We start from the raw sequence: 27,068 nt of genomic DNA on the forward strand, positions 1-27,068 counted from the left end.
TCACTTTCACTCGTCAAAGTTGAGAGGGCGGTCCCTAACACGCCCTCTAGTTACTGATTGGTGAATCGATAGCACACGAATTATTTAGAAAAATGCTTACTACTGCCGATTAAATGGATTCTGCCGAAGATATTACGTATTTCAGAGAGAATTGAAGATTTATCGGAAGAAATTACAATGTTGGCGGCCCTTTTAGAACTGAGTATTTGACCCTTGTTTTACGAGTAGAAAGTCAGTTGCATATTCGCAGCTACTTTTTCAAACAACTGTACAGCTCTGATCAGTGGTAAAGTTGTTCAGTTCAAAATATTAGTTGGAGCTGCTTTGGGCATTCCATGTCAAAGTACCTAAACTAATACAGCCGTTGTAGCTTACCGTATATCAAACTGGCTCATTCGTCTTGTGATCGTCTTCTCTGATACATCATACAGATCTGCAATCTGTTGTACTTTTAAACCGCATAACAGAAGGTGTTCTATTGACTCAGCTGGAATGTCAAAGGATGGACGTCCAGAGCAGGGTACTGCATCACCTGAACTGGAGTGTAGTAGAGTCCGTTCCACCTGTTCTTCGATAATTTCAAAACAGTTTCATCTATATCGGAGTCTAAAAGGGCCGCCAACATTGTAATTTCTTCCGATAAATCTTCAGTTCTCTCTCTGAAATACGTAATATCTTCGGCAGAATCCATTTCATCGACAGTAGTAAGCATTTTTCTAATTAATTCTTGTGCTATCGATTCACCAATCAGTAACTAGAGGGCGTGTTAGAGCCCACCCTCTCAACTTTGACGAGTGAAAGTGACAGTTTTATTTCAAGCCGTATTTCATGACGGTTTGCAGGAATGTTACGGACAAAATGAAATAAATAAATAAGCAACGAAAAACATATTTCGTGACACATTTATTTATTTATGCTCTCATTTCATGACACATTTATTTATTTATGCTCACATTTCACAGTACTTTTATTTATGCTCACATTTCACAGTATTTATTTATTTATTTCATTTTGTCCGAAATATTCCTCCATAACCATACTCCAGATGAGGCCTCACCAGTGTGTTATAAAGCTTGAGCAGAACCTCCTGTGACTTGTACTCCACACATCAAGGCGCTATATAACCTGACAGTCTGTTACCCTTCATAATGGTAGTCTGATTGTGGCAGTTGATCGTGTCGACTCCACAATGACTCCCAAGTCCTTCTCATAAGGTGGACTCTTTGATTTTCAGACCCCCGTTGTGTATTCAAACCTCACATTTTTATTTCCTATGTGTAATTCTTTATATTCACTTACATTACATTTTCTTCTGTTTACACTGTAAAGGCTCAGCTCTTTTAATCTTTCCTCATAACTCATCCCCTGTAGCCCTGAAATCAGCCGAGTTGCTCTTCTCTGGACTTCCTCTAATACTGCTATGTCATTATGGAGACCAAAACTGCCCACAGTACTCCAGATGAGGCCTCACCAGTGTGTTATAAAGCTTGAGCAGAACCTCCAGTGACTTGTACTCCACACATCAAAGCGCTATATAACCTGAGAGTCTGTTAGCCTTCTTAATGTCTTCTGAACACTGTCTGGCAGTCAATAGCTTAGAGTCCACTCCTGAATCCTTCACATAAGGTGAACTTGCGATTGTCAGACCTCCCATTGTGCATTCAGACTTCACATTTTTACTTCCCATGTTAAATAATTTACATTTATTTGCATTCCATCTTCTTGTGTTTAGACTGTAAAGGCTCAGCTCTTTTAATTTTTCCTCATAACTCATCCCCTGTAGCCCTGAATCAGCCGAGTTGCTCTCCTCTGGACCTTTCTCTAGTGCTGTTATGTCTTTTTGGAGACCAAAACTGCACCCAGGACTCCAGATGAGGCCTCACCAGTGTGTTATAAAGCTCACCAGTCCCGTCTACTAAACTCTTCTGAAAAAAACATCAAGTTCAGTTCTGAAGGTCCCTAAAGTCTTGCTGTCCACCACACTACTTGGTCTCTTATTCCAGGTGTCTGTGATTCTCTGTGTGAAGAAAATCTTCTTAATGTTTGTGCCAAATTTCTCCTTCACAAGTTTCTAACTGTGTCCCCGTGTTCTTGATGACCTCATTTTAATGTCACCGCCTTGACCCACTGGACTAATTCCCTTCTTAATTCACTCGGGTCTCCTCTTAATCTTTTTTTGTTTAAACTTTAAAGGCTCAGCTCTTTTAGTCTTTTCTCATAACTCAACCCCTGTAGCCCCTGAATCAGCCGGGTTGCTCTTCTCTGGACCTTTTCTAGCGCTTCAATGTCATTTTTGTAGCCTGGAGACCAAAACTGCACACAGGACTCCAGATGAGGCCTCACCAGTGCGTTATAAAGGTTGAGCAGAACCTCCTTGGACTTCTTTGATTAACGCTCTGTTAGTGCCGAACCATAGGTCAGGTCTCTAGTTTCAACTGTGGCTTCGGTGATCGTTTCCTTTCCTGGTTTGTTCCCATTTCTCAATCAGCCTCGTCTTGTGAAAGGGCGTAACAAAATAGGCTTTTAAAGGGTTAAGTGAGTCTGCACCCAAACTTCATGCACTAATAAGCGACTTCTGCATCTTCATTATGATTGAGATTTCCACTGATGAGTAAACAGCAAGGCCTAAACATCGGTGTGCACACCTGACAATTACCGGACTCCCAATGGAGTGTCTGTATGTCAGTGCGAGTGCGTGTGTGTGTGCGTGTTTGCTTTTCCATGCTGGCCTTCCAGTCTTTCATGCTCATGTTTACAATAAAATAAAAATAGCAAATGCCAGTTTATCAGGAGTCGTTTCTTCCTCTCTTTTGGAATCAAATCGAATGTTGAATTTGGCTGTAAAACGTTGACTCGTTTCCTGCCAGTTGAAGATTCTCTTCAGGCCGGCAACACCTAATTACAAGTGTGCATGCAGTTCCTGGGGCCCACGCCTGCCGCCACACGAGAAACAGTTGGCAGCTGCCGCCGCCTGCCGTAATGAATGTAAAAGAGGAGCCTCGACTTGTAAAGGCCATCTGTGTGTATCATTACGCTGATTAAGCAACGGAAAAGTGGCCGCCTCCTGCTTAACTTGAGCATTGAGTAGAGGCGTAATAGAACTGCAATAATGGAGCCGACTGACAAGGGGGAATGAGACGGAGGACTGGGGTCGGGTCAGAGCGGCTCAATCCATTAGGTGACATAGGCAGCCACCCAGGGCACCGTCATCTGAGAAGTGCCATTTATGAAAGTTAAAGGGTACCAAGAGAGGACCCCCCCACCCCAGGTTAGGTTAGGTTAGGTTAGGGTTATTGGAGGTTAGGTTAGGTTAGGTTGGGGAGCATGCACTGGTACAGCACATTGCTGTGCCCACCACATGACGAAACAGCTCAGGATCCTTTTTGGCAACCTCCCCCTAGACAGACATGTGGTCGAGTGCCACCCTCTGGAAGTGGCCCACTCTCTGCTGCAGCCAGGTGTTATGTGGCTGTCCCCTTGGGCTGGTCCTCAACAATGAGCCGAATCAACCTCGTGTAATCACGCCTCATGGCCGTAGTGCCGTCACTGACGCTCCCTCACAATGCAGGTCATGTGCCTCATTTGGGACTCCATGAGCAACACAAAGTCAACCCAGCGGTACCCAAGGATTCTCTGAAGAGACACAGGAGTCCAGTCTTTGTCTCAGGTCACTGGATAGCGTCCACGTCTCAAAAACAGGAAGCGCCAAGACCCTAAAGACTTGGACCTTCGTCCTTTTGCAGATATCTGGTGCGCCACACCCCCCATTCCAGCAACCTCATGACCCACCCATGCTCTCCCACTCCATCTGCTGACTTCATAGGAATAGTCACCAGGGCCACATGAATGTCACTGCCGTGGCAAGTAAACCTCTCGGCGAGGTCGACACTCTCTCTGCAGATTCTGATGATACTCACTGGGCACTGTTAGCTGCTGGGGAGCATTTATGAAAGTAAAAGTGGGCCTTCACCATAAACCACGGGGCACATGCTCCTTATATACGCGGTATATACACATTAGGGGTGCCCTTCTGTGCTACTGAATGGGTGCGCGCTCCAGACACTGAGTGGGACACCAACAGGTCGTCAAAGTCTGATAATACAGACTAGCCACTATGGACCACATGAGGGCAACATCTATCCACCCCACCATAGGTGCCGTGATTCTACGTGGCACCGACTCAACAAGGTGTTGAAAACATTCCTGAGGGACTGTGGTCCATAGAGACGTGATAGCATCACGCAGTTGCTGCAGATTTGTCAAATGCAATTCATAATGTGAATCTCCTGTTCCACCACATCCCAAAGGTGCTCTGATGGATTGAGGTCTGGTGACTGGTTTGAGTCTGTACTCATCGGTTCAAGGTTTGAGATGATGTGAGCTTTCTGATTTGCTGGAAGGAGCCATCTAATAATTAACAGTTTAGAGAGTGAGGAGGTGCACTGCCTGCAATATCTTACTCTTTTAAATACGCTCAGTGGCCACTTTATTAGGTACACCCTGCTAGTACCCGGTTGGACCCCCTTTTGCCTTCAGAGCTGCCGTAATTCTTCATGGCACAAATTCAGCAAGGTGCAGGAAACATTCCTGAGGGATTGTGGTCCGTATTGACGTGATCCGTGACGCAAACCTCCCATTCCACCACATCCCAAAGGTGCTCTACTGGATTGAGGTCTGGTGACTGTGGAGGCCATTTGAGTCCAGTGAACTCATCGTCATGTTCAGGAAACCAGTTTGAGATGATCTGAGCGTTCTGACATGGTGCGTTATCCTGCTGGATGGAGCCATTAGAAGATGGGGACACTGTGGTGATAAAGGGGTGGACATGATCAGCAACAATACTCAGGCGCGTTATCTCGCTGGAAGGAGCCATCTAATTTAACTGTTTAGGGAGTGAGGAGGTGCATTGCCTTCAATATCTTACTCTTTTAAATACGCTCAGTGGCCACTTTATTAGGTACAGCCTATTATTACCCGGTTGGACCACTCTTTTGCCTTCAGAACTGCCTTAATTCTTCATGGCACAGACTCAACAAGGTGCAGGAAACCTCCCTCATTCCTCCACATTGACTTGATAGCCTCACGAAGTTGCTGCAAATTTGTCGGCTACACATCCCTGATGTGAATCTCTTGTTCCACCACATCCCAAAGGTGTTCAACTGGATTGATGACTGCTGACTGTGGAGGCCACTGGAGTCCAGTGAACTCATCGTCATGTTCAAGACACCAGTTTGAGATGATCTTTGCTTTGTGACATGACGCTCCTTCACAATGCGGGACTCCATGAGCAACACAAAGTCAAACCAACGGTACCCAAGGGTTTTCCGGAGAGACGCAGTACCCAAGGAGTCCAGTCTTCGTCTCAGGTCACTGGATAGTGTCTATGTCTCGCAACCGTATAGCAAGACAGGAAGCACCAGGACTCTAAAGACTTGGACCTTCCAGGGCTCTAGAGTGCGACCAATTTCTCAATGGTGCGACTAAAAAAAAATCAAAGGTTGCACCGGTGCGACCAGCCGTTCGAGGGGGAAAAAAAACGAAACTCCGTGACTCTTAAAGTCTCCCTGTTGTTCAACAACAGACACACATTAGGCCCATATCGTGGTCTAAACCAATCAGAGATAGTGAAGGCGGATCCGCCCCTCTGATTGGCCGTGGTCCAGATATTCCTGTACGTGTGTGTACGTTTGAAAATGCATGCGATGCGGTCAGACAGAGAGAGGTGAGTAGCCCATCAGGTAAACAGTGGATGTAGCCGCGGATTATGAGAGAAGATGAAAAGAACGATTGACAGCTTTTTCGTTAAGAATGTTAAGTTAGGGCCTGATCCGTCCGAAAATCATAACCAATGCTCTGACACGGAGCCATCAACCTCCCAAGTTATAGCAAGCCCTGGTCCGGAGGCGGCATTAGATAATGAGCCACATACGATCGAGTCCGAGCCCACTGAAATTAAAAGGGGTAAAGTGTATACATTTCGAAAAGAGTGGCTTGACCAGTTTCCTGGCTAAGATACAGTAATGCCGATAATATAATGCACTGTATTTACGGTAAAGAGTGTGGGAAGACCATGGCCGGCAGTAGTGCATTTGTGACTGGTTCTAATACATTTAGAATTGAAACGCTGAAAAAGCACAATGCATCTATAAAACACATTACATGCCGCGATAAATGCACTGCTCAAGTGTCTGCCTTTCAGCGGCAGGCAGCAGCAAACAGATCATCAGACGAGGCCGAGATGATAATTAAGTTTAACGTTGCCTACAATATTGCAACTTCCCTTCACTAAATTCAAGTCCGAAATAATTCTTATGAAGAAAAATGGCTTGAACGTAAACCCGACGTACAGCAATGATGTCGCGTGCGGCCAATTTATAGGAGTCATCGCAGATACATTGAAAAAAAAAAAGACATCTGGTCAAATTGCGAACAGTGCGTACATGGCGTTCCTGATCGACGGAGACGCAGATATCGCCACAAAGGAACGCGTCATTGTGTACGGTCGTGTCTTGTGGAGACGAAGACCGGTGAATATACTTATTGGACACATTGAGGTCGGGCATGCTCATGCCCAAGCCTGGAAGATTTTGATGCTAGAGAGAGTGTGGCCAGCTGGTTTGGTCAAGAAGGCCAAACTACAGGAGTTGGCCATCCGAGGGGCATGTGACTGCAATGGAGGATAGTCCATAAGACATTGAGCCATGAGATGTTCAGTTTGAAGCCCTCAAAACACTTAATTTAGATTTTCTTTTGAGTTAATTTATCTTGAGATTTTTTTAAGTTTACATTTCCGCTCGGTAAAGCACTTTAAGCACCAACACTTTTTCAGTAAGTTACCTTTCTTGTAGAATTGTGCTTGCCTTCAAATGAAGAACTTTATATCGACCAACAACAACAACATTTATTTCTATAGCACATTTTCATACAAACAGTAGCTCAAAGTGCTTTACATATTAAAGAATAGAAAAATGAAAGACACAATTTTAAAACAAAATAAATCAACATTAACATCGAATAAGAGTAAGGTTCAATGGCCAGGGGGGACAGAAAAAAGACCAGATTGTTAGTTAATCATTTACAAGTCAATATTGCCTATATGGACAGCGATTAAAAAATAAAAAACAAATAAATAAATAAATAAAGCGAACTTGTAAAACTGTGGTGTTAAATGTGATGCGGTTGAAAATTTGGGTGCACCTAACTTTTGTGCTGGTGCACCTAAGAAAAAAAGTCAGGCGCACCAGTGCAACCAGTGCAAGAAGTTAGTCTAGAGCCCTGCCTTCGTCCATTTGCAGAGATATGGGGAGCGCCGCACACCCCTTACCAGCGACCTCATGACCCCCCCCCATGCTCTCCCAGTCTGTAGGGAGAGTCACCAGAGTCACATGAATGTCACTGCTGAGGTCAGTAAACCTCCCGGCAATTGCTGTAGGAGATTATATTGAGCCTATGATAGAAAATAAATGCTTTATGAAGACAACCCTGTGGGCTCGTGTAGACATTATGATGACGCTAAGTTCAATTCCTGAGGGACGCTTAACGTTTGTAACGCTGGCCCTTAATGCAAAAACTCCACTGCTGTCGGCCCATTTGGCAGCTGACGTGCGTAAAGCAGTGAGACTCCTCCATTAGGCCCCCTCTCGGTTTCAGTCTCGACTCAATGGAGTTTACGTAAAATCCCCCCCCACTACTGCCCCTCCCTCTCTCTCTCTCTCTCTCTCTCTCTCGTGACTCTGCACTAAATGTCACTTTGGAGCTTCTCTCTGCAGGACTCACTGGAGGCGTTGGTGCTCAGCTGAGGTTTCACAGAGCTAATTTAGGAAGTCTGCTGAGAAGTTTGCGTTTGCCATTTGACTCCCAAAGACAAAACCCAGAAACTAATCCCACCCCTCTCTCTGAAGCTGAGCCTCGGTGGGGGACGACCAGCCCAGTTTTCTCAGGCTATTTTCAGCAGGACATTCATCAAGTTGTTGTGATCCACAAATCAAGTCGTGTGTGACGTTAGACTAAGAGGACAAATCGAGGCTGAAAGCACACAGTGAACGTGCGCCTCGGGGCTCGGCCAACGTTTGGAATTTGAAGGGTGCCCCTTTTGTAATGATTTGGTCCAAAGCAACTTACAAACGTGTATGATACGCTTGGTTATGTTTCATTAGTTTTTCCAATTGGAGCACATGTAGGCAAAGTGACATGCTCAGTGTCAAACAGTGACAGTAGCCATATTTGGTCAGGGGACACAGTCCTACACATTGAAAAGTTACAATTATTACAGTAATCGCCTAACGTCTTTATCCAAAGGGACTTGCAATATTTGAGATACATTTTGGTGACATTTGTTTTTTTTACCAATTGGATCACATGCCGGTGAAGTGACTAACACATGGTCACACAGTGACAGTAGCCATACCTGGCCAGCACAGAGAGTCCCATACACTTGAAAATTACAATTATTAAGTGTCTAATTCCTTTATCCAAAGTCTCTGTTATATGCCATTTGGTATGGGATTCATAAAGCAGTGCTAATGTGTGTGATGCACCATTTGTTGGAATGACAAAGTCAATGCCTAGGTCTTCAATAAATCAAACGGCCCTTTAAGACCTGCATATTGTGTTTATTCACATCGTCTTTTGTATTCCACTTAATTTGTTTAGTGATCAGAAGCAGTGAACAGACGAGAAAGGGGCAAATACTTTTTCATGGCACTGCAAAGTGTAATATTAAAGGGAAAAAGCATGAGCATAAAAGATCAAAAAAATAGAATCTAAACATAAACCAGGGGAGGAACTATGGCAGAAACATAACTGTCTTATAGCTATAGGGTCCTGGGTTCACATTTGGGTCTGCAGTTGGTATCTTCTCCCTGTGCTCATCCCCTCTGCCAAAGATATATGGGTAAAGATAACAGCAGACTCAATACTAACCTGGTGTGTGCCTGACTGTGCCCTCTAATTGGGGTTTGTACCCTTGCTTTAATATGCTAACATTAGATTTTACGTGGGTAAAAAGATAAATAAATTAAAATGGCGGGATGATATTTTTCCAGTCAGAATATTAGATGGGTCTGGCAGACCGTGACTTTTAAACTAATGGAAACATCCAGAAAATGTTTGAATCCCTAATGTCCATGCAGAATTTTTTATGATTTATAAACACTCCTACAGTATTGTGAAACGTGTTTACATATCACATTTTAAATTATAATAAATTTAAGGAGATGGCAAGTATAAGGCCATCTTTTAAATCATCCGTTGTTTGTGCAGGGCTGATCAAGTGACTGCTGCACCACAGGGTGGTGCGGGGGTCACGACAGGTAATGAAAGCGAAGGTTCACAGACTTTTCCACACACAAATACACTCATGTGAGAAAGTGTGTACACCCCACTTCACTTTATCAACAGATTTGAACAGGCAAATAGTTGATCTTCATGCCGACTGATCTTTGTCATTCCAACAAAAGGCGCATCACAAACATTAACACAGCTTTTATGAACCCCATAACAAATGGCATTGAACAATAATAGATATATGTATTGCATTGGTCATTCCAACAGATGGTACATTACAAACATTTGTTGTAATGCATTTTATTATGACAAATGTTAGTGATGTGCCATCTGTTGAAATGAAAAATGTGATGTATTTTATTAGTACAGTACATGAATTACAAAGTAATACATTTGAATAGATGGTGTACTGATAATGTTAACACTGAGGCCTACGTTGATTACTTAGATTTCAACATGCCTGTCTACTATATAGCGTCTTTCATAATATCTATCTATCTATCTATCTATCTATCTATCTATCTATCTATCTATCTATCTATCTATCTATCTATCTATCTATTAGTGCCTTTCATATCTATCTATCTATCTATCTATCTATCTATCTATCTATCAATCTATCTATCTATCTATCATATAGTGCCTTTCATATCTATCTATCTATCTATCTATCTATCTATCTATCATATAGTGCCTTTCATATCTATCTATCTATCTATCTATCTATCTATCTATCTATCTATCTATCTATCTATCTATCTATCTATCTATCTATCATATAGTGCCTTTCATATCTATCTATCTATCTATCTATCTATCTATCTATCTATCTATCTATCTATCTATCTGTCTATCAGAGGGGACTGGGTGGTCTCATGGTCTGGAATCCCTACGGATTTTATTTTTTTCTCCAGCCGTCTGGAGATATTTTTTTGTTTTTTCTGTCCACCCTGGCCATTGGACCTTACTTTAATTTTATGTTAATTAATGTTGACTTTTTTTATTTTCTTATGTGTCTTTTATTTTTCTATTCTTCATTATGTAAAGCACTTTGAGCTACTTTTTGTATGAAAATGTGTTATATAAATAAATGTTGTTATCTGTCTAGCTCTCTAGCTATCTATCTATTTATTATATAGTGCCTTTCACATCTATCTATCTATCTATTATATAGTGCCTTTCACACTGTCTCTGTATCCATTTTTATTAAACATCTTTTTTCTGTACAATGTAATTATTTAAACTCTTGTATGCAGTTCCAACAGTCTTATAGCGCCTTTCGTAGTGAGGCTGTGTGTGCCTTTGCCTAACACTTAGATCTGAAATGACAACAGATCGCCAATTTTAATCCACGTCAGCGCATTTATTTTGTGTCCTGTGCCGCCCTTCACTGGCCCTGTTCGGGTCTGATAGCCAGTCAAACCCCTGCGGCCGGCGGCTATTCTTCAGCGTCAGCTCTCTGTCTGTTTGACTGGAGAGATGAGCTGGGTGTCCAGCAGTACCAGTTACTTTCTGAATGGCCACGAGTGCTGCTGACCTACTTGGGTGCTGCAATGGAGTTCTGAGGGGGGCTCTTATGTTTTACTCGGACCTTGTGGTGTTGCTCCGTTTGGCATTACGGGCACAGAAGTGAGCCCGCCCTAATGCTGTGTAAACTTGTGGTTTAATGTCCATTGGAAACACTTTGGTCGGTGATGTTTGTAATGAAAGGAGCCCATGTGGACATCAGTGGGGCGCAGCCAGATGACATTGCAAAGCATTATGGGCCATTTGCATTATTACTCTTTAGCCTTCTGATAGAGCAGCAGTCACTCTATCGTGTTCAGATGCCACCAGGCCAGGCCCACTTCTTGACGTGGACGGCTATTTAAAGCCCAGCGTGGTCACAGAGGATGCCTGCTATGAATGGCATGCCTGCCCAGCTCAGAGTATTTTGTTTCTCCTAAATGTCTCAAATAAGCCCTCGGATCAAATTTAAATAGCAGGAAACCCGAGACCGAAGAGTATGGGGACCGCTGACCCGATGCCAAGTCCTTCCCAGTACCATCGCTCGGCAGGTTTTATTCACACCTTGGTTTCACAGTGTGAGGGTCTACGGAAGTTTAAGGGTCCCTGACCCCCTGCAAGGTTGCCGCTTTCACAGCCCAGTGATGTGCGGGACGCTTCATTTGATCTGACGTTTCCCACCCGGATGACATCCCGCACCCTGGCTATGGCCTTCTCATTCATCAGCCGCATTCAGAAGTCTTAGGCCGCTCTGTCGTGACCCTCATGGCCTCTCCTTTCCTTTTTTGTTTTTAGGTTTTCTTTTGAATGTGAATGTCTAGACTTGGCAATTCCATCTGCATGCCCATAGCTTCTTAGTTTTTTTTGCTTGGTGGTCTGTTGTTTCTACACTTTTTCTGCTGCATCCATATGAATCCTCCAGCTTTATGATGACATCCCCGGTGGCCCTGGTACAATCTATCATGGACTAGGAGTCCCAAAGCACATAAATCCCAGTAAAGTGTCCAGGAAAATGCCCACTAGAGGGGGATTTCACTGTCAAATCCCGGCTAGTAATATGGAGAAACACAACTTTGTATTTTATAAAGATTCTGATTTTCTGAAAATACTGTTCAATAACACCAAGTCTTCATGGAGCAGAAGAAGCAAAGGGATCACCCAAAAGCACCAAGGCAAAGAAGTCCTAAATGTAGTGCGGACACTAGAGGGCACACAATGATCACAGGGCAGACGTTCAAAGCGTTTCTGACCACCACAGCCGCAATTAAACACCAGGCACAGCCCAGAATTCTTCTACTTCTTCTTCTTTGTCTTCTCTGTCTCTCTCTCTCTCTCTTCTCTGCTCCTCCCAGCAAGCTTTGTCCACCTTCCACCCGACTCTGGCTCGTCCCTGTGAGGTCAGTCCAGTCCTCTTATGTTGGTCGACCCAGAAGTGCTTCTGCTCTTCACGCTCACGTGGCCTGCAAGCACATCTGGGTTAGGCGGAAACCTCATGCCGTACGGCTCCTCCACCTTCAACAGCACCCCCTGGTGGCACCCACGGAACCCCAACCGGGCTGAGATGTAGAAGTCCAAGTCCCATGGTGCCCTGTGGGTATCCGGAGCACCGCTGCAATCCTGGGGAGCTGCCATCTAGCGTTCCCTACTTTCTGTGTCTTGGGCATCCCGGCTGGGTTGGGCCGCCGGTCGTCGCTTACGTCAGTCGAAAAGGTTCAGAAATCCAGAAGTGCAATAAATCAATGAAACAGTTATATTTTCAAGTTTGGATCTTTACGGTTACCCCTGATCTTAGAAGTCACTTCTCTGAATGATAACCCAAGCCTGTCATTTCCAGCTAATGAGGATTTGTCACGGGGCAAAGTGAGTCTACCCCTGCATTTCTCACCACTTCAGGTCCATCAAGTCAGGATGAGGTGTTCCAGGTGAGCGGCCAATGAACTGAAGCTCCTTCAATGGATCTGACTGTCTCCATTGAATCACAGATATCCAGGGGCTTGGCCAGGGGTCGCCAACTCCGGTCCTGGAGGACCACCGTGGCTTCAGGTTTTCATTTTTACCTTTTTTTTTTTTTTAATGAGTGCCCTGTTTGTGCTGCTAATTAACTTCATGGGAATCCATCCATCCATCCATTATCCAGCCCGCTATATCCTAACTACAGGGTCACAGGGGTCTGCTGGAGCCAATCCCAGCCAACACAGGGTACAAGGCAGGAAACAAACCCCGGGCACACACCAGGGACAATTTAACCTGCATGTCTTTGGACTGTGGGAGGAAACCCACGCAGACACGGGGAGAACATGCAAACTCCACACAGGCAGGGAGGACCCGGGAGGCGAACCACCAGGTCTCCTTACTGCGAGGTAGCAGTGCAACCCACTGCGCCACCGTGCTGCCCCTTTTGGGAATTCATTATAATTGACTTGTTTTTTAAGATTTGTTCTCCTGAATTTCTTCATTTCTTTCCTTAAATGGCACCCAAACAGAAATGAAATGTGAAGTGAGGGAGCCAACAGAAGTCAGGGCCTCAAACTCCAACCAGTTTCACTCCAACCAGCTGCTTAATAAGGTACCAATTCCTGTTGTTAATTAAACTCGTTCTTTAATTCGGTGGCTTGTTGCTGCTCTCGTTGTGCATTAGCAGACATTTCTGAAATGGTCGATTTTCTCTTTTCTAAGAGCTCTGGTAAAATGTTTTGTGGACCTGAGCGGATCGACATTCCTGGATCCTTCAACTTTCTTTATTTTCAGCTATTGTATGATGGACACCAGTTGTTTTAGCTCATTTTCTATCTCATTATTGTCCATCCATCTATTATCCAACCTGCTATATCCTAACTACAGGGTCACGGGGGTCTGCTGGAGCCAATCCCAGCCAACACAGGGAGCAAGGCAGGAAACAAACCCTGGGCAGCCCACCACAGCCACACACACACACACACACACACACACACACACACACACACACACACACTAGGGACAATTTAGAATCAGTGGAGTATCTGGAGGAAACCCACGCAGACACGGGGAGAACATGCAAACTCTAAGCGAACCCGGGTCTCCTAACTGTGAGGCAGCAGCGCTACCCACTGCGCCACCGTGCTGCCCTCGTGACATTTCCTCACTACTAAACACTCCACGGTCGACTGTTATTGGTATTATAACAAAGTGGAATCAATTGGGAACAACAGCAACTCAGCCGCGAAGTAGTGGGCCACAGAGCGGGGACAGCGCATGCTGAGGTGTGCAGGAGTCACCAACTTTCTGTAGAGTCGATAGGACCTCCAAAAGCTCAAGAACAGTGCAGCATAGAGAGAGAGCTTCATGGATTGGGTCTCCATGGCCGAGCAGCTGCTGCCAAGCCTGACATCACCACCGCAGGGCACACACACCAGGGACAATTTAGGATCGCCAATCCACCTCACCTGCATGTCTTTGGAATGCGGGAGGAAACCCACGCAGACACGGGGAGAACATGCAAACTCCACACAGGGAGGACCCGAGAAGCGAACCCGGGTCTACTCACTGCGCCACCGTGCTGCCCATCTTTTTATTGTTTGGCTGCTAATTAAGGACAAAGAAACAATGAAGGGGGGTCTGAGTCTTCAAAAGCTAATCAGTTCAAGAGAAGTTCATTAGCAGCACAAACAGGACCCTCATTAAGAAAAGGCTTAGAACGAAAACCTGCAGCCGCAGTGGTTTTCAGGACCGGAGTTGGGGACCCCTGCTCTTGGGTATCTATGTCAGTGTGTGGTGTCACACTACGCCAAGATCTCAAGAGGAAGGTTCAGGATGCCTAGCAGTTGAACATGGAATTTGAAAAGATCTCCACCTTATTTAGAGCAACCCATCACTCCACCTTACGGAAAATCATCTCTGAGTGGTGTAGATTGCCAATGACTGCTAATTTACAATACAATACAATACAGTTTATATTTTTGTAGCCCAAAATCACACAAGAAGTGCCGCAATGGGCTTTAACAGGCCCTGCCTTTTGACAGCCCCCCAGCCTTGACTCTCTTAAGAAGACAAGGAAAACCCTCGTAGGGGGAAAAATGGAAGAAACCTCAGGAATTGCAGTTCAAAGAGAGGTAGGTGGTGGTGTCAAAAAAAAAGGGGGTCAATACAACACAGGACACAGAACAGGACACAAGTCATCCTCAATACAATATAGAAATATTACAAGTACAGAGCAGAATCCAACAGTAGGTGATATCCCATAATACGATTTGGATTTGTTTAGAGTCCTGGAGACCTCATCCATCAAGCTGCCTCCCCCTACTGGCCTTTCCATAGCTGAGTCAGCGCTGGGCCAGCCAATCCGATGAAAGGACCCTCTACAATCCTCCATCAGAGATGACTTTACTGACTTTGGCAGGCAAAACAACTTCGTAGGTGGGCAGTGGGCACCGAGTGCCACATTTGAGTACCGAGAAGAGACCCAGAATAGGTGAGGGTTAGTAACAAATTCTAACTCTCATGTTACTTATGTTTTAGTGCTAATGACTGACAACAGAGATGCAGTCTGTACAGTTAATCAGCAGCTCTAGTCAGGGTGTGCTAAACTGAAGTCGTGAGTCTTTAGCCGAGATTTAAAAGCTGAGATCGAGGGGGCATCTCTTATAGAAGCAGGAAGACCACTCCACAGTTTATGGGGGTCCTGTAACTAAAAGCTCGACCTCCACCTGTTATTTTATTAATCCTTGGAATCATAAACAGACCAGCATCCTGAGATCTTAATGTGCCCTCAGGTTTGTAAGTCATGATAAGTTCAGACAAGTAAGTCAGACCTCAGCCATTTAATGCTTTATATGTTAAAAGGAGGATTTTGAAATCAGCCCTAAACTTAACCGGGAGTCAGTGTAAGGATTTAAGAACTGGAGTTATGTGTTCGTATTTTCTTGTTCTTGTATTAATTCTTGCAGCAGCATTTTGGATTAACTGGAGGCTGAATAGAGAACAGTTTGAACAGCCAGTGAACACCGCATTGCAGTAGTCAATCCTACTAGAGATAAATGCAGGAATTAATTTCTCAGAATCCTGTTTATTTAGAAAACGCCTTAATTCCCAACATTTTTAAGACGGAAGAAACTGCTAATTTGTCCAAAACTGAGCAGCCCAGTAAATTCTGCCCATTTGATTCAACCGGAAATGGACCGTTCAGCACGATAATGATCTGAAGCGCACTAGCAAGTCCACCAAGGAATGGCTCAAGAAGAAGAAGAAGAAGGAATGGAGGGCCATGGACTGGCCTAATCAAAGCCCTGATTGATTTGAATCCCATTAAAAATGCAGTTTTGGAGATCGAAATATGCAGGACATGCATTAAAACCCACCAACATTTTACACAGAGCAGTGGTCAAAAATGTCAGAGACTGGTGGGCAATCATGCAACACCATCGACAAAAACTTATTTCTGCCAAAGGAGGCAATGCTAGCTTTTGAGGCCATTTGTGGGCTTACTTTTTCTCCCCAGTACACCATTACATCAATTGATATTTTTGTTGAAGACATGATTAAAAAGGTACATTTTCCTTGTATCCTTCTTCAAGTCAATTACTTTGAAGCTCTAATGTTCTAATTCCAACTATTGGAATGTATTTTGCAATGAATGTACTAATAAAATGCATTACAACAAATGTTTGTGATGTGCCATCTGTTGGAGTGACAAATTCAATGCATATGTCTCTGTTATGCACCATTTGGTATGGGATTCAGAAAAGCAGTGCTTATATGTGTGATGTGCCATCTGTTGGAATGACAAATTCAATACACATGTCTCTGTTATACACCATTTGGTATGGGATTCATAAAAGCAGTGCTAATGTGTGTGGTGCACCATCTGTTGGAGTGACAACTGTAATGCATATGTCTCTATTATACACTGTTAGGGATGGGATTCATAAAAGAAGTACTAATCTGTGTGATGCACCATCTGTTGGAATGACAAAGAGAAGTTTGCATGAAGATCATCTGTTTGCCTGTTTAAATGTGTTGACAAAGTCAACAATTTCTATGGGGTGCACTTACTTTATCACACAACTAACTTTCAGGTCTCCACATATGAACTAAGGATGCTCCTTGTAGATATTTTTCTGAGAAGATTTTCGGGGTTCTCATAGATTTCTCTCAAATGTACAAAATGAACAGGAGGTATTGATGCATATTTAAAACAGTTTAAAAGTCCTTCTTTCAGATGTGTCTATAAATAGTTTCCATTCTTCTGCCAATTTTCTGCAGCAGGCCACTTACGTCAGTGCAGTAAACCAAGGATCCATCTTTCCTGAAATATGCTGAAAGCTCTTCTTGACTTTTTCAGTATCTGGATATAATACATTTATATCTTTTAATCGGGACCCCCAAGAGCTCTGCAGCATCTGTGGGTAGGCCCAGGGGCCTCATTTTTTTAAAGCTTTACATGGATTCAAGCGTGAAAACAAACACACGACAAAAAACAGGAACATGTGTATGTCAAAAAAAAAAAAAAGATTTATAAAAACCTGATGTGTGGACATTTCTCTGCAATTTTCCTGTTATATGGCACAATCCCCTTGTAAATGTGCATACGTGAATCCGCTTCGAACGCCTCCCTGAAACATCCATATATGGCACATGCTAATCAAGCTCATACATATGCAATCATGAACGATACTGCAGAACTTCATTGGCCGGTAGAGTAGCCTCCCTCCTGATGCATTGAGATTTCACCCCCTCGCATTCAAGAGTATCCCCAATTGAGAGCTCAAGATCACGTGTGGCATTATAGCACCTCACCTCTGCGTTCTCAGGGTGGTATGGTCTGGAAATGGCATAAAGTGCCAGCGTCTGAGCGAGTAAAGTCTATCACCTGGTGCAGGTAATGATGTAATTTCTGTTACATAGTGCATAGTGCAGGCCAGAAGAAACACTGAGGGTTCAGCCAGTTACCTTACTGCCAAGACCTTCACCATGTACAGCGCCATCATGTCTGCTCTCAAAATAAATCATATAGTGCCTTTCATATCTATCTATCTATCTATCTATTATATAGTGCCTTTCATACTGTATATATATATATATATATATATATCTTTTATGGATTGCCTTTCATATTTATTATATAGTGCCTTCCATACCTATCTATCAATTATATAGTGCCTTTTATTTCTATCTATCTTTTGTATCAGTATGCTGCTGCTGGATTATGTGAATTTCCCCTTGGGGATTAATAAAGTATCTATTTATCATATAGTGACTTTTACATCTTTCTATGTATTATATAGTACCTTTCCTATTTATTATATAGTGCCTTCCGTATCTATTATATAGTGCCTTTAATATCTATCTGTCTATCATAAAGTACCTTTCATATTTATTATATAGTGCCTTTCATATCTATCTAGCTATCTATCTATCTCTCTTATAGTGCCTTTCATATCTATCATATAGTGCCTTTCTTATTTATTATATAGTGCCTTCCATATCTATCTATCCATCATATAGTGCCTTTCTTATTTATTATATATTGCCTTCCATATCTATCATATAGTGCCTTTCATATCTATCTATCTATCTATCTATCTATCTATCTATCTATCTATCTATCTATCTATCTATCTATCGATCGTATAGTGCCTTTCTTATTTATTATATAGTGCCTTCCATATCTATCTATCTATCTATCATATAGTGCCTTTCATATTTATTACATAGTGCCTTTCACATCTATCTATCTATCTATCTATCTATCTATCTATCTATCTATCTATCTATCTATCTATCTATCTATTATATAGTGCCTTTCATATCTATCTCTCTATCTGATATATATATAAATGAAAGACCTGTGTGTGTGTGTATGTGTATGGAGCAGTCTGCTCTGCTAATGCTCCACCACAGCCTCTAGATGGCGCTTGTATGCACTTTTCCATTTTTTTTGCCGCTTGCACGTATCTCAATACGAAAGATGTGTGTGCAGCTGATGGCACAGATGAAAAAATGCAATGTTAAAACGAATGAAAAACTCCCCGGCTCAACAACGTGCAAGTGAAACACCTCCTCAATGAAGTTTTCACTAAAAACGTTGTCTGTCTGGAGGGATTTTCTCTACACAAAGTTTAATTGGACTCGTATGGCTAAGATATGGCATTGCCAGTGTCTTCTTATGAGATCCAGTGGGGCAGCAAGCACAAGCTGGGTCCTCGTCCTCTGCACCGGGTCATTCTTAAGAGTCAGCTGATGCCTCTCCAAGTTCACCAGTATAGTAAAACTGTATGTTAAGGAGTCTTGGGTTGTTTTTTGTCCTGAAGACCACACGTAGGTGGTCTGTTATATAGTGCCTTTCATGCCTATCTGTCTGTCTCTCTGTCAGTCATACCGTGCCATTCATATCCGGCTATCTGAGGATGTTTAAAAGTAAAGAAATGGGTGAAAACAAATCAGTACAAATTTAACAGGCACCCTCACCAGGGTCGGTTTCTGCCTTTTATCCCGTACTGCCATCTTAGGCTCCAGCAACCCTGTCACCTTGTGTTGAAATAAGTGAGTCTGTCTCATCTTTCTCTCTGTCATATAGTGCCTTTCATATCTGTCTGTCTGTTTCTTATATGGTGCCTTTCCTATCTCTTTATGGTCCATTCTTACATGACTTAATTTCTGTTTCTTGCAGATATCATCGCAGCTCAACGCAAGTTTGCCCAGACTCTGTCCGACTTTAAATTTGAGTACATTGGAGATGCCAAGACTGACGACGAGAAGTGCATCGGTGAGCCCTTAAGTGTTTAATGAGCGCCGCCATTTTGCTGTGCGTTGCTTGTGTTAGTAAGCAGAAAACGGCCAGCTAACCAGCATTTGGCTTTGTGTTTGCCAGTTTTGTTCACTTTTGAATCGAAATATAAAATGAAATTGATGTCTTATACTTGAATCTTTTTCTTTCAGACGAATCTCTTCATGAATTTTCTGTCTTCCTCAAAAACCTTGAGGACCAAAGAGAAATTATGGTAAGTGTAAGAAAAGACTTCAGTGACTGAATGAGGGAACTGGTGAATGTAAGGCCATACTGTAGAGTGTAATGAACACTCAGATTGTGTGTGCTACCATTTAGCTACTGAACTTGATCATTCAAATGTTGGCTGGTTGTTGGGGACTGAAACACATCTTTGTGGCACGGGGTCCGACACTGGAGGCTTGTATGAGTCTTCCCAGTTCACAACGCAAGTGAAAGTTCATCTTATGAGAAGAACCTGAGAGTCAACATCCAGACCATGAATAGAAGCCATTAAGAAGGCTAACAGAATGTCAGGTTATATAGCGCCTTGACGTGTGGAGTACAAGTCACAGGAGGGTCTGCTCAAGCTTTATAACACACTGGTGAGGCCTCATCTGGAGTCCTGTGGGCAGTTTGGGTCTCCAAAAAGGACATAACAGCAAAAGAGAAGGTCCAGAGAAGAGCAACTCGGCTGACTCCAGGGCTACAGGGGATGAGATATGAGGGAAGATTAAAAGAGCTGAGCCTTTACAGTTTAAGTAAAAAGAAAATGTAATGACAATAAATATAAAGAATTACACATAGGAAGTAAAAATGTGAGGTTTGAATCCACAATGGGAGGTCGGAAAATCGAGAGTCCGCCTTCTGAGAAGGAGTTAGGAGTCACAGTGGACTCAAATTTATCAACTGCCAGGCAGTGTTCAGAAGCCATTAAGAAGGCTAACAGAGTGTCAGGTTATATAGCGCCTTGACGTGAGGAGTACAAGTCACAGGAGGTTCTGCTCAAGCTTTATAACACACTGGTGAGGCCACATCTGGAGTCCTGTGGGCAGTTTGGGTCTCCAGGCTTCAAAAAGGACATAACAGTACTAGAGAAAGACCAAAGAAGAGCAACTCGGCTGAGTCCAGGACTACAGGGGATGAGTTATGAAGAAAGATTAAAAGAGCTGAGCCTTTACAGTCTAAGTTGAAGAAAATGGAATGTAATTAAATGTAAATTATTAGACATGGGAAGATAAAATGTGAGGTATGAATACACAATGGGAGGATTAAAAATGGAGAGTCCACCTTATGAGAAGGAGTTAGGAGTCGTAGTGGACTCTCAGCTGTCAACTGCCAGGCAGTGTTCAGAAGCCATTAAGAAGACTAGCAGAATCTCAGGTTATATAGCGCCTTGATGTGTGGAGTACAAGTCACAGGAGGTTCTGCTCAAGCTTTATAACACACTGGTGAGGCCACATCTGGAGCCCTTCATCTGGAGTACTGGGTGCAGTTTGGGTCTCCATAAAGGACATAGCAGCACAAGAGAAAGTCCAGAGAAGAGCAACTTGGCTGATTCAGAGCTACAGGGGATGAGTTATGAGGGAAGATTAAAAGAGCTGAGCCTTTACAGTGTAAACAGAAGAAAATGTAATGTAAGTAAATATTAAGTATTACACATAGGAAGTAAAAATGTGAGGTTTGAATACACAACGGGGGTCTGAAAATCAAAAAGTCCCCTTAATGAGAAGTCATTGTGGAGTCAACACGATCAACTGCCACAATCAGACTACCATTATGAAGGCTAACAGAATGTCAGGTTATATAGCGCCTTGATGTGTGGAGTACAAGTCACAGGAGGTTCTGCTCCAGCTTTATAACACACTGGTGAGGCCTTATCTGGAGTACGGTGGGCAGTTTTGGTCTCCATAAAGACATAACAGCACCAGAAAAAGTCCAGAGAAGAGCAACTCGGCTGATTCAGAGCTGCAGGGGATTAGTTAATAGGAAAGAATTAAAGAGCTGAGCCTTTACAGTCTAAGCTGAAGAAAAATGTAAATAAATATTAAGTATTACACATAGGAAGTAAAATGTAAAAGTCCCTTAAATGTAAATTATTAGACATAGGAAGATAAAATCTGAGCCTTTACAGTCTAAGCTGAAGAAAATGGAATGTAATTAAATGTAAATTATTAGACATAGGAAGATAAAATCTGAGGTATGACTACACAATGGGAGGACTAAAAATCGAGAGTCAATCTTATGAGAAGGAGTTAGGAGTCGCAGTGGACTCTAAGCTATCAACTGCCAGACAAGTGTGCAGAAGCCATGAAGAAGGCTAACACAATATCAGTTTATATAGCGCCTTGACGTGTGGAGTACAAGTCATAGGAGGGTCGGCTCAAGCTTTATAACACACTGGTGAGGCCTCATCTGGAGTCCTGTGGGCAGTTTGGGTCTCCAAAAAGGACATAGCAGCAAAAGAGAAGGTCCAGAGAAGAGCAACTCGGCTGATTCAGAGCTGCAGGGCATGAGTTAATAGGAAAGAATTAAAGAGCTGAGCCTTCACAGAGAGGAAGAGGAGACCTGAGTGAAGTGTTTAAAATTATGAAGTGAATTAGTGCAGTGGATTGAGATGGTGACATTAAATTGAGTTCATCAAGAACACGGGGACGCAGCTGGAAACTTGTGAAGGGGAAATTTCACACAAACATTAGGAAGTTTTTCTTCACACAAAGAACTAGAGACCCATGGACTGAATATGTAACCGAGTGGTGTGGTGTGGTGTGACCATACGTGTCTCTTCTATTTATGTTATGTAGTACTTATGTCAAAAGGCCATTTGAGGTCCTCTTCCTCTTCTCTCCACTAGGGGGTTATGTGGACAGTTTGCCATCAGGTATGTGCCCCCCGATGTGGACCCCTGAAGTCTGTAGTCATGTACTGATGACCTGGTCAGCAACCATGTTATAATAAAATAATACATTTTATGTATAGAGTGCCTTTCCCATGTTAGATGCTCCTTTCTGTTCAAATGTTCTTTTAATGGCTGCCGGGGGTCCCAATGTCATATTTCAGCCAACATTGCCCCACCTTTTTTGTTTGTATTGCCCAATTTCATGCCCTTTATGTGTGTCAGTTTCTTTTATTTATTACTAGCTGTCCCTTGCAGCTACGCCCACGTAGTACTGAAACAGGACAGTGAGGAGGCCCCTACCCGGCAACCCACTCCTGACGTCACACTTCCGCCCTCCCCTCGGCCCACAGCCTCTGTCTCTGAGATTCGTGCAAATAAATCGCCACCGCAAGCGAACTATGATTCTTAGCGTGATGAGAGAAGTCGCAAAATCAACCAGAATGTTCAAGACAATTCTAGAAAATGGTGTCAAGTCCACTACGACTCCTAAATCCTTCTCATAAGGTGAGTTTTCAATTTTCAGACCTCCCATTGTGTATTCAGACCTCGCATTTTTATTTTTGACATGTAATTCTTTACATTTACTTTCATCTGCCCAAGCCTGTCTGCTATCTGATGATAATGTCTGCTGAACAAACAGGTTATCGCTGGCTAAGCGGAGGTGACGTGCACTCCAACATGTGGCGAGAGGTAGAGCAACTTGATCTGAGGCTGGCATGTGAGTGAGGATGCCCCGCCCAGCTCCTTACTCCTGTGGTCCCACCCAGTTCCCTACTCCTAAGGCCCCGCCCAGCTCCCTACTCCTGAGGTCCCGCCCAGCTCCCTACTCTTAAAGCTCCGCCCAGCTCCCTTTTCCTGAGGTCCCACCCAGCTCCCTACTCTTGAGGCCCCGCCCAGCTCCCTATTCCTGAGGTCCCACCCAGCTCCCTACACTTGAGGCCCCACCCAGCTCTCTACTCTTGAGGTCCCAGCCAGCTCCCTACTTCTGAGGCTCCGCCCATCTCCCTTTCCTCAGCCTGCAGCCTCTCTCTTGGATTTGAGTGAATAAATCGGTGCCGCAAGCGAACTATGATACATAGTGCAATGAGAGAAGCCACAAAATCATCCGGAAAGTTCAGGTAAATTCTAGAAAAAAAACAGGTCTAAATCCTTGAAGTAGCTCTCTCGTGAAAGCGGACAGACATACAGACAGATAGACGTTGGATTTTATATATATATCAATAGAGATGTGTGTTTTTCTTTGTGTTAAGTAGTAAGTGGCAATGACCTAAGGTTATGTCCTTTGTCTTTTGTGGGTGGTTTCCTAAGGGGCGGGGCCACCTGTCAGGAACGGCCCTTCCAGCCTATTTATGGGTGGGCCTCTCATAACTCCCTGCAGTTCATTGTGAATGTGCCAGAGGAGTGGAGTGGAGTGTGTCTTTTGTGTTTTCTGGGTCTTGTGCTGTTGCTTTGTTTCTCGACTACATCTCTGGGTTAGACTGTGTTTGTGGATTTTCAAACCTGTGCTCTGTTTTTTGACTGCGCCTTTATTTCTGATTTGGAACTTTATTGCTGTGACTGTGTTGTCTTTTCCGGCGATTACTTTGAGCTCTTTGGAGCTTCAGAGCCTTTGGTCATATTAAACCTTTTTGTTTTGTAAAGATTTTCTTGGACCCTTTCTTGCATCTAGTTGGGGTATTGATGGTATTTCCCACCCTTGAGGGCAATTCTTTGAAATTACGCTATATTGCCAAAAGTATTGGGACCCCCCTCCAAATCCTTGAATTCAAGAGTTCCAATCACTTCCATGGCCACAGGTGTATAACATCAAGCCCCTCGGCGTGCAGACTGCTGGCCTCTACAAACATTTGTGACAGAATGGGTCGCTCTCAGGAGCTCAGGGAATTCCAGCATGGTACCGTGATAGGATGCCACCTGTGCAATAAGTCCATTTGTGACATTTCCATCCATCCATCCATTATCCAACCCGCTATATCCTAACTACAGGGTCACGGGGGTCTGCTGGAGCCAATCCCAGCCAACACAGGGTGCAAGGCAGGAAACAAACCCCGGGCAGGGTGCCAGCCTACCGCAGGGTGCACACCCACACACTAGGGACAATTTAGGATCGCCAATGCACCTCACCTGCATGTCTTTGGACTGTGATAGGAAACCGGAATGCCCGGAGGAAACCATCGCAGACACGAGGAGAACATGCAAACTCCAGGCAGGAAGCAAACCTGAGTCCCCTAACTGCGAGGCAGCAGTGCTACCCACTGCGCCACCGTGCCACCCTCATGACATTTCCTCAATACTAAATACTCCACGGTTGACTGTTAGTGGTATTTTAACAGAGTGGAAGCAATTGGGAACAACAGCAACTCGGCCACGAAGTGGTGGGCCACATAAAAATCACAGAGCGGGGACAGCGCATGCTGAGGTGTGCAGGAGTCACCAACTTTCTGCAGAGTCAGTAGCTACAGACCTCCAAAAGCTCAAGAACAGTGCAGCGTAGAGAGAGAGGGAGAGCTTCATGGGATGAATGGGTCTCCATGGCCGAGCAGCTGCAGCCAAGCCTGACATCACCAAGTGTAATGCAGTGGTGTAAAGCCCACCGTCCACCACTGGAGCAGTGCAGACATGTCCTCTGGAGTGACGAATCTCGAGATCCGATGGACCAGTCTGGCCACGAGAACGGGACTTGCTTGACTGCAGTCTGCCAAGTGTAAAGTTTGGTGCGGGGGGGGGTTTATGGTGTGGGGTTAAGCTTGGCCCCTTTAGTTTCAGTGAAATGAACTCTTAATGCTTCAGCATACAAAGCCATTCTGGACAATTTCACGCTCCCAACTTTGTGGGAACAGTTTGGGGATGGCAACATGACTGGGCACAGGCACCAGTGCACAAAGCAAGGCCTGTAAAGAAATGGAGGAGCGAGTCTGGTGTAGCTGCACAGAGAGAGCCCTGACCTCAATCTGACAGAACACCTTTGGGATGAATTTGAGCGGAGACTGCAAGCGAGCCAGGCCTTCTCGTCCAACATCAGTGCCTGACCTCACAAATCCCCATAAACATACTCACTCCTTCACCTTGAGGACAGCCTTCCCAGAAGAGCTGAAGCTGTTAGAGCTGCAAAGGGTGAGCCAACTCCATATTAAAGCCTATGTGTTAAGAAGGGGATGTCATTGAAGTTCATGTGTGTGTGTAAAGGCAGGCGCCCCAATACTTTTGGCAATATGGTGTATTTTTGAAACTTAAGTGCTTTTAGGGTTCCCGAGTCCCGACATCTAATAGCTGTGTGTTTCCATCGAAGGTTAAAGAAATGCTGAAACTCTGCCAACCCTACCCTTGTTGTCAGTAAGGTGTTGGTGCTTTGAATTAGGATTCCCCTTGAGATACGGACTTAGGACCACAACCCTGTGTGAAGCTACTAAGCTGTGATCCTCCTCTGTTGTACCTTTAATGGCCATGTGTGAGTGCAGCTTAGCTGGTTTGTCCCATTCTGGCACATCCTTCTCCCTTGGGCCCATTGCTGCCATGATAGACTCCAGTCCCTTCATGACCCTGCCCTGAATTTCGTCGCTGGTTTCCTGTCTAAGTGACACACAGAGAGCTTTCCACCAGGGCTGGGTCACTGTGGGTATTTTCGAAAATGAAGTTTACGGAAGGCTGCCAAGTGATCATATCTCTCCACTTATTTGGAATGGTGCTGGCAGAGTTGAGACAGTTGGCATGTTCTGCCGACTGTTTTCTTCTTTAGAACTGTTGACGTCGACCCTGGGAACACACGCTGGTCAAAGAGGAAATGTTGGGGCACCAACCGGGTCAGCAATTCTTTTTTTTTAATGTTTACATTGTCTAAAAAAAAAATAAACTGGCACTCAATGGCGCAGTAAACCAAAAGCAGTGTGAACTGCTCCACTCTCTGGTCAGCTCTCTCCGGAATTAGACGAGCCAATTAGACGGAAGGGGCGGAGTCAAATTCCCTTCGTAGTAGGCGGTTTCTCAGGAGAGAATATAGTCGGCAATAGCGCCCTCTTGTGTCCCAGAGTGGTAGTGCTTACCTCCAATGAGCCTCAGATGTGCATGTGTGACACTGGCCATAATGCAGGGTCCCCCAACTCTGGTCCTGGAGGGCCACAGTGGCTGCTGGTTTTCATTCTAACCCTTCTCTTTTTTTTTTTTTTGCTGCTAATTAACTTCTTTTGAATTCATTTTAAATGACTCGCTCAATGAGATACAAAATGAGCCAAACATGAGCAGCAAACTGAGTCCATCATACAATATCTGAAAATAAAGAAAGGTGAAGGTCTCAGGAATGTTGATCTGCTCAGGTCCACACAACATTCTACCAGTGCTCTTAGAAAAGAGAAAGTCAACCGTTGCAGAAATGTCTGCTATTGCACAATGAGAGCAGCAACAAGCCATGGGATTAAAGAACGGGTTTAATTAATTACAGGAATCAGAGCCTGATTAAGCAACTGTTTGCAGTGAAATTGGTTTGAGGCCCTGACTTAGTTGGTCTTCTCTCGGCTCACTCACTTCACATTTCATTTCTTTTTAAGGAAAGAAATGAAGCAATTCAGAGGAACAAATCTTAACAAACAATTCAATTAAAGTTAATTCAAAAGAAGTTAATCAGCAGCAAAAACAGGTCACTAA

General features: G+C 43.9%; 1 protein-coding gene across 2 annotated transcripts in view; it reads left to right on the top strand.

The window, feature by feature from the left end:
* arhgap10 (Rho GTPase activating protein 10) overlaps nucleotides 1-27,068 on the top strand; it is a 203,980-nt gene that overhangs the window by 78,987 nt on the left and 97,925 nt on the right. Inside the window, exons 1-3 of one of the 2 annotated variants that reach the window (XM_039750227.1) lie at nucleotides 12,729-12,834; nucleotides 19,436-19,531; nucleotides 19,705-19,766. In XM_039750227.1, coding sequence (XP_039606161.1) covers nucleotides 12,744-12,834; nucleotides 19,436-19,531; nucleotides 19,705-19,766 — 249 coding nt within the window. In that variant the 5' untranslated portion in view covers nucleotides 12,729-12,743. Of the gene's footprint in view, nucleotides 1-12,728; nucleotides 12,835-19,435; nucleotides 19,532-19,704; nucleotides 19,767-27,068 lie in introns of those variants that run through there. The other variant, XM_039750226.1, reaches the window with a different exon arrangement.

The sequence above is a fragment of the Polypterus senegalus genome, chromosome 4, assembly GCF_016835505.1.
Source record: "Polypterus senegalus isolate Bchr_013 chromosome 4, ASM1683550v1, whole genome shotgun sequence".
In the NCBI taxonomy this organism is placed as follows: domain Eukaryota; kingdom Metazoa; phylum Chordata; class Cladistia; order Polypteriformes; family Polypteridae; genus Polypterus; species Polypterus senegalus.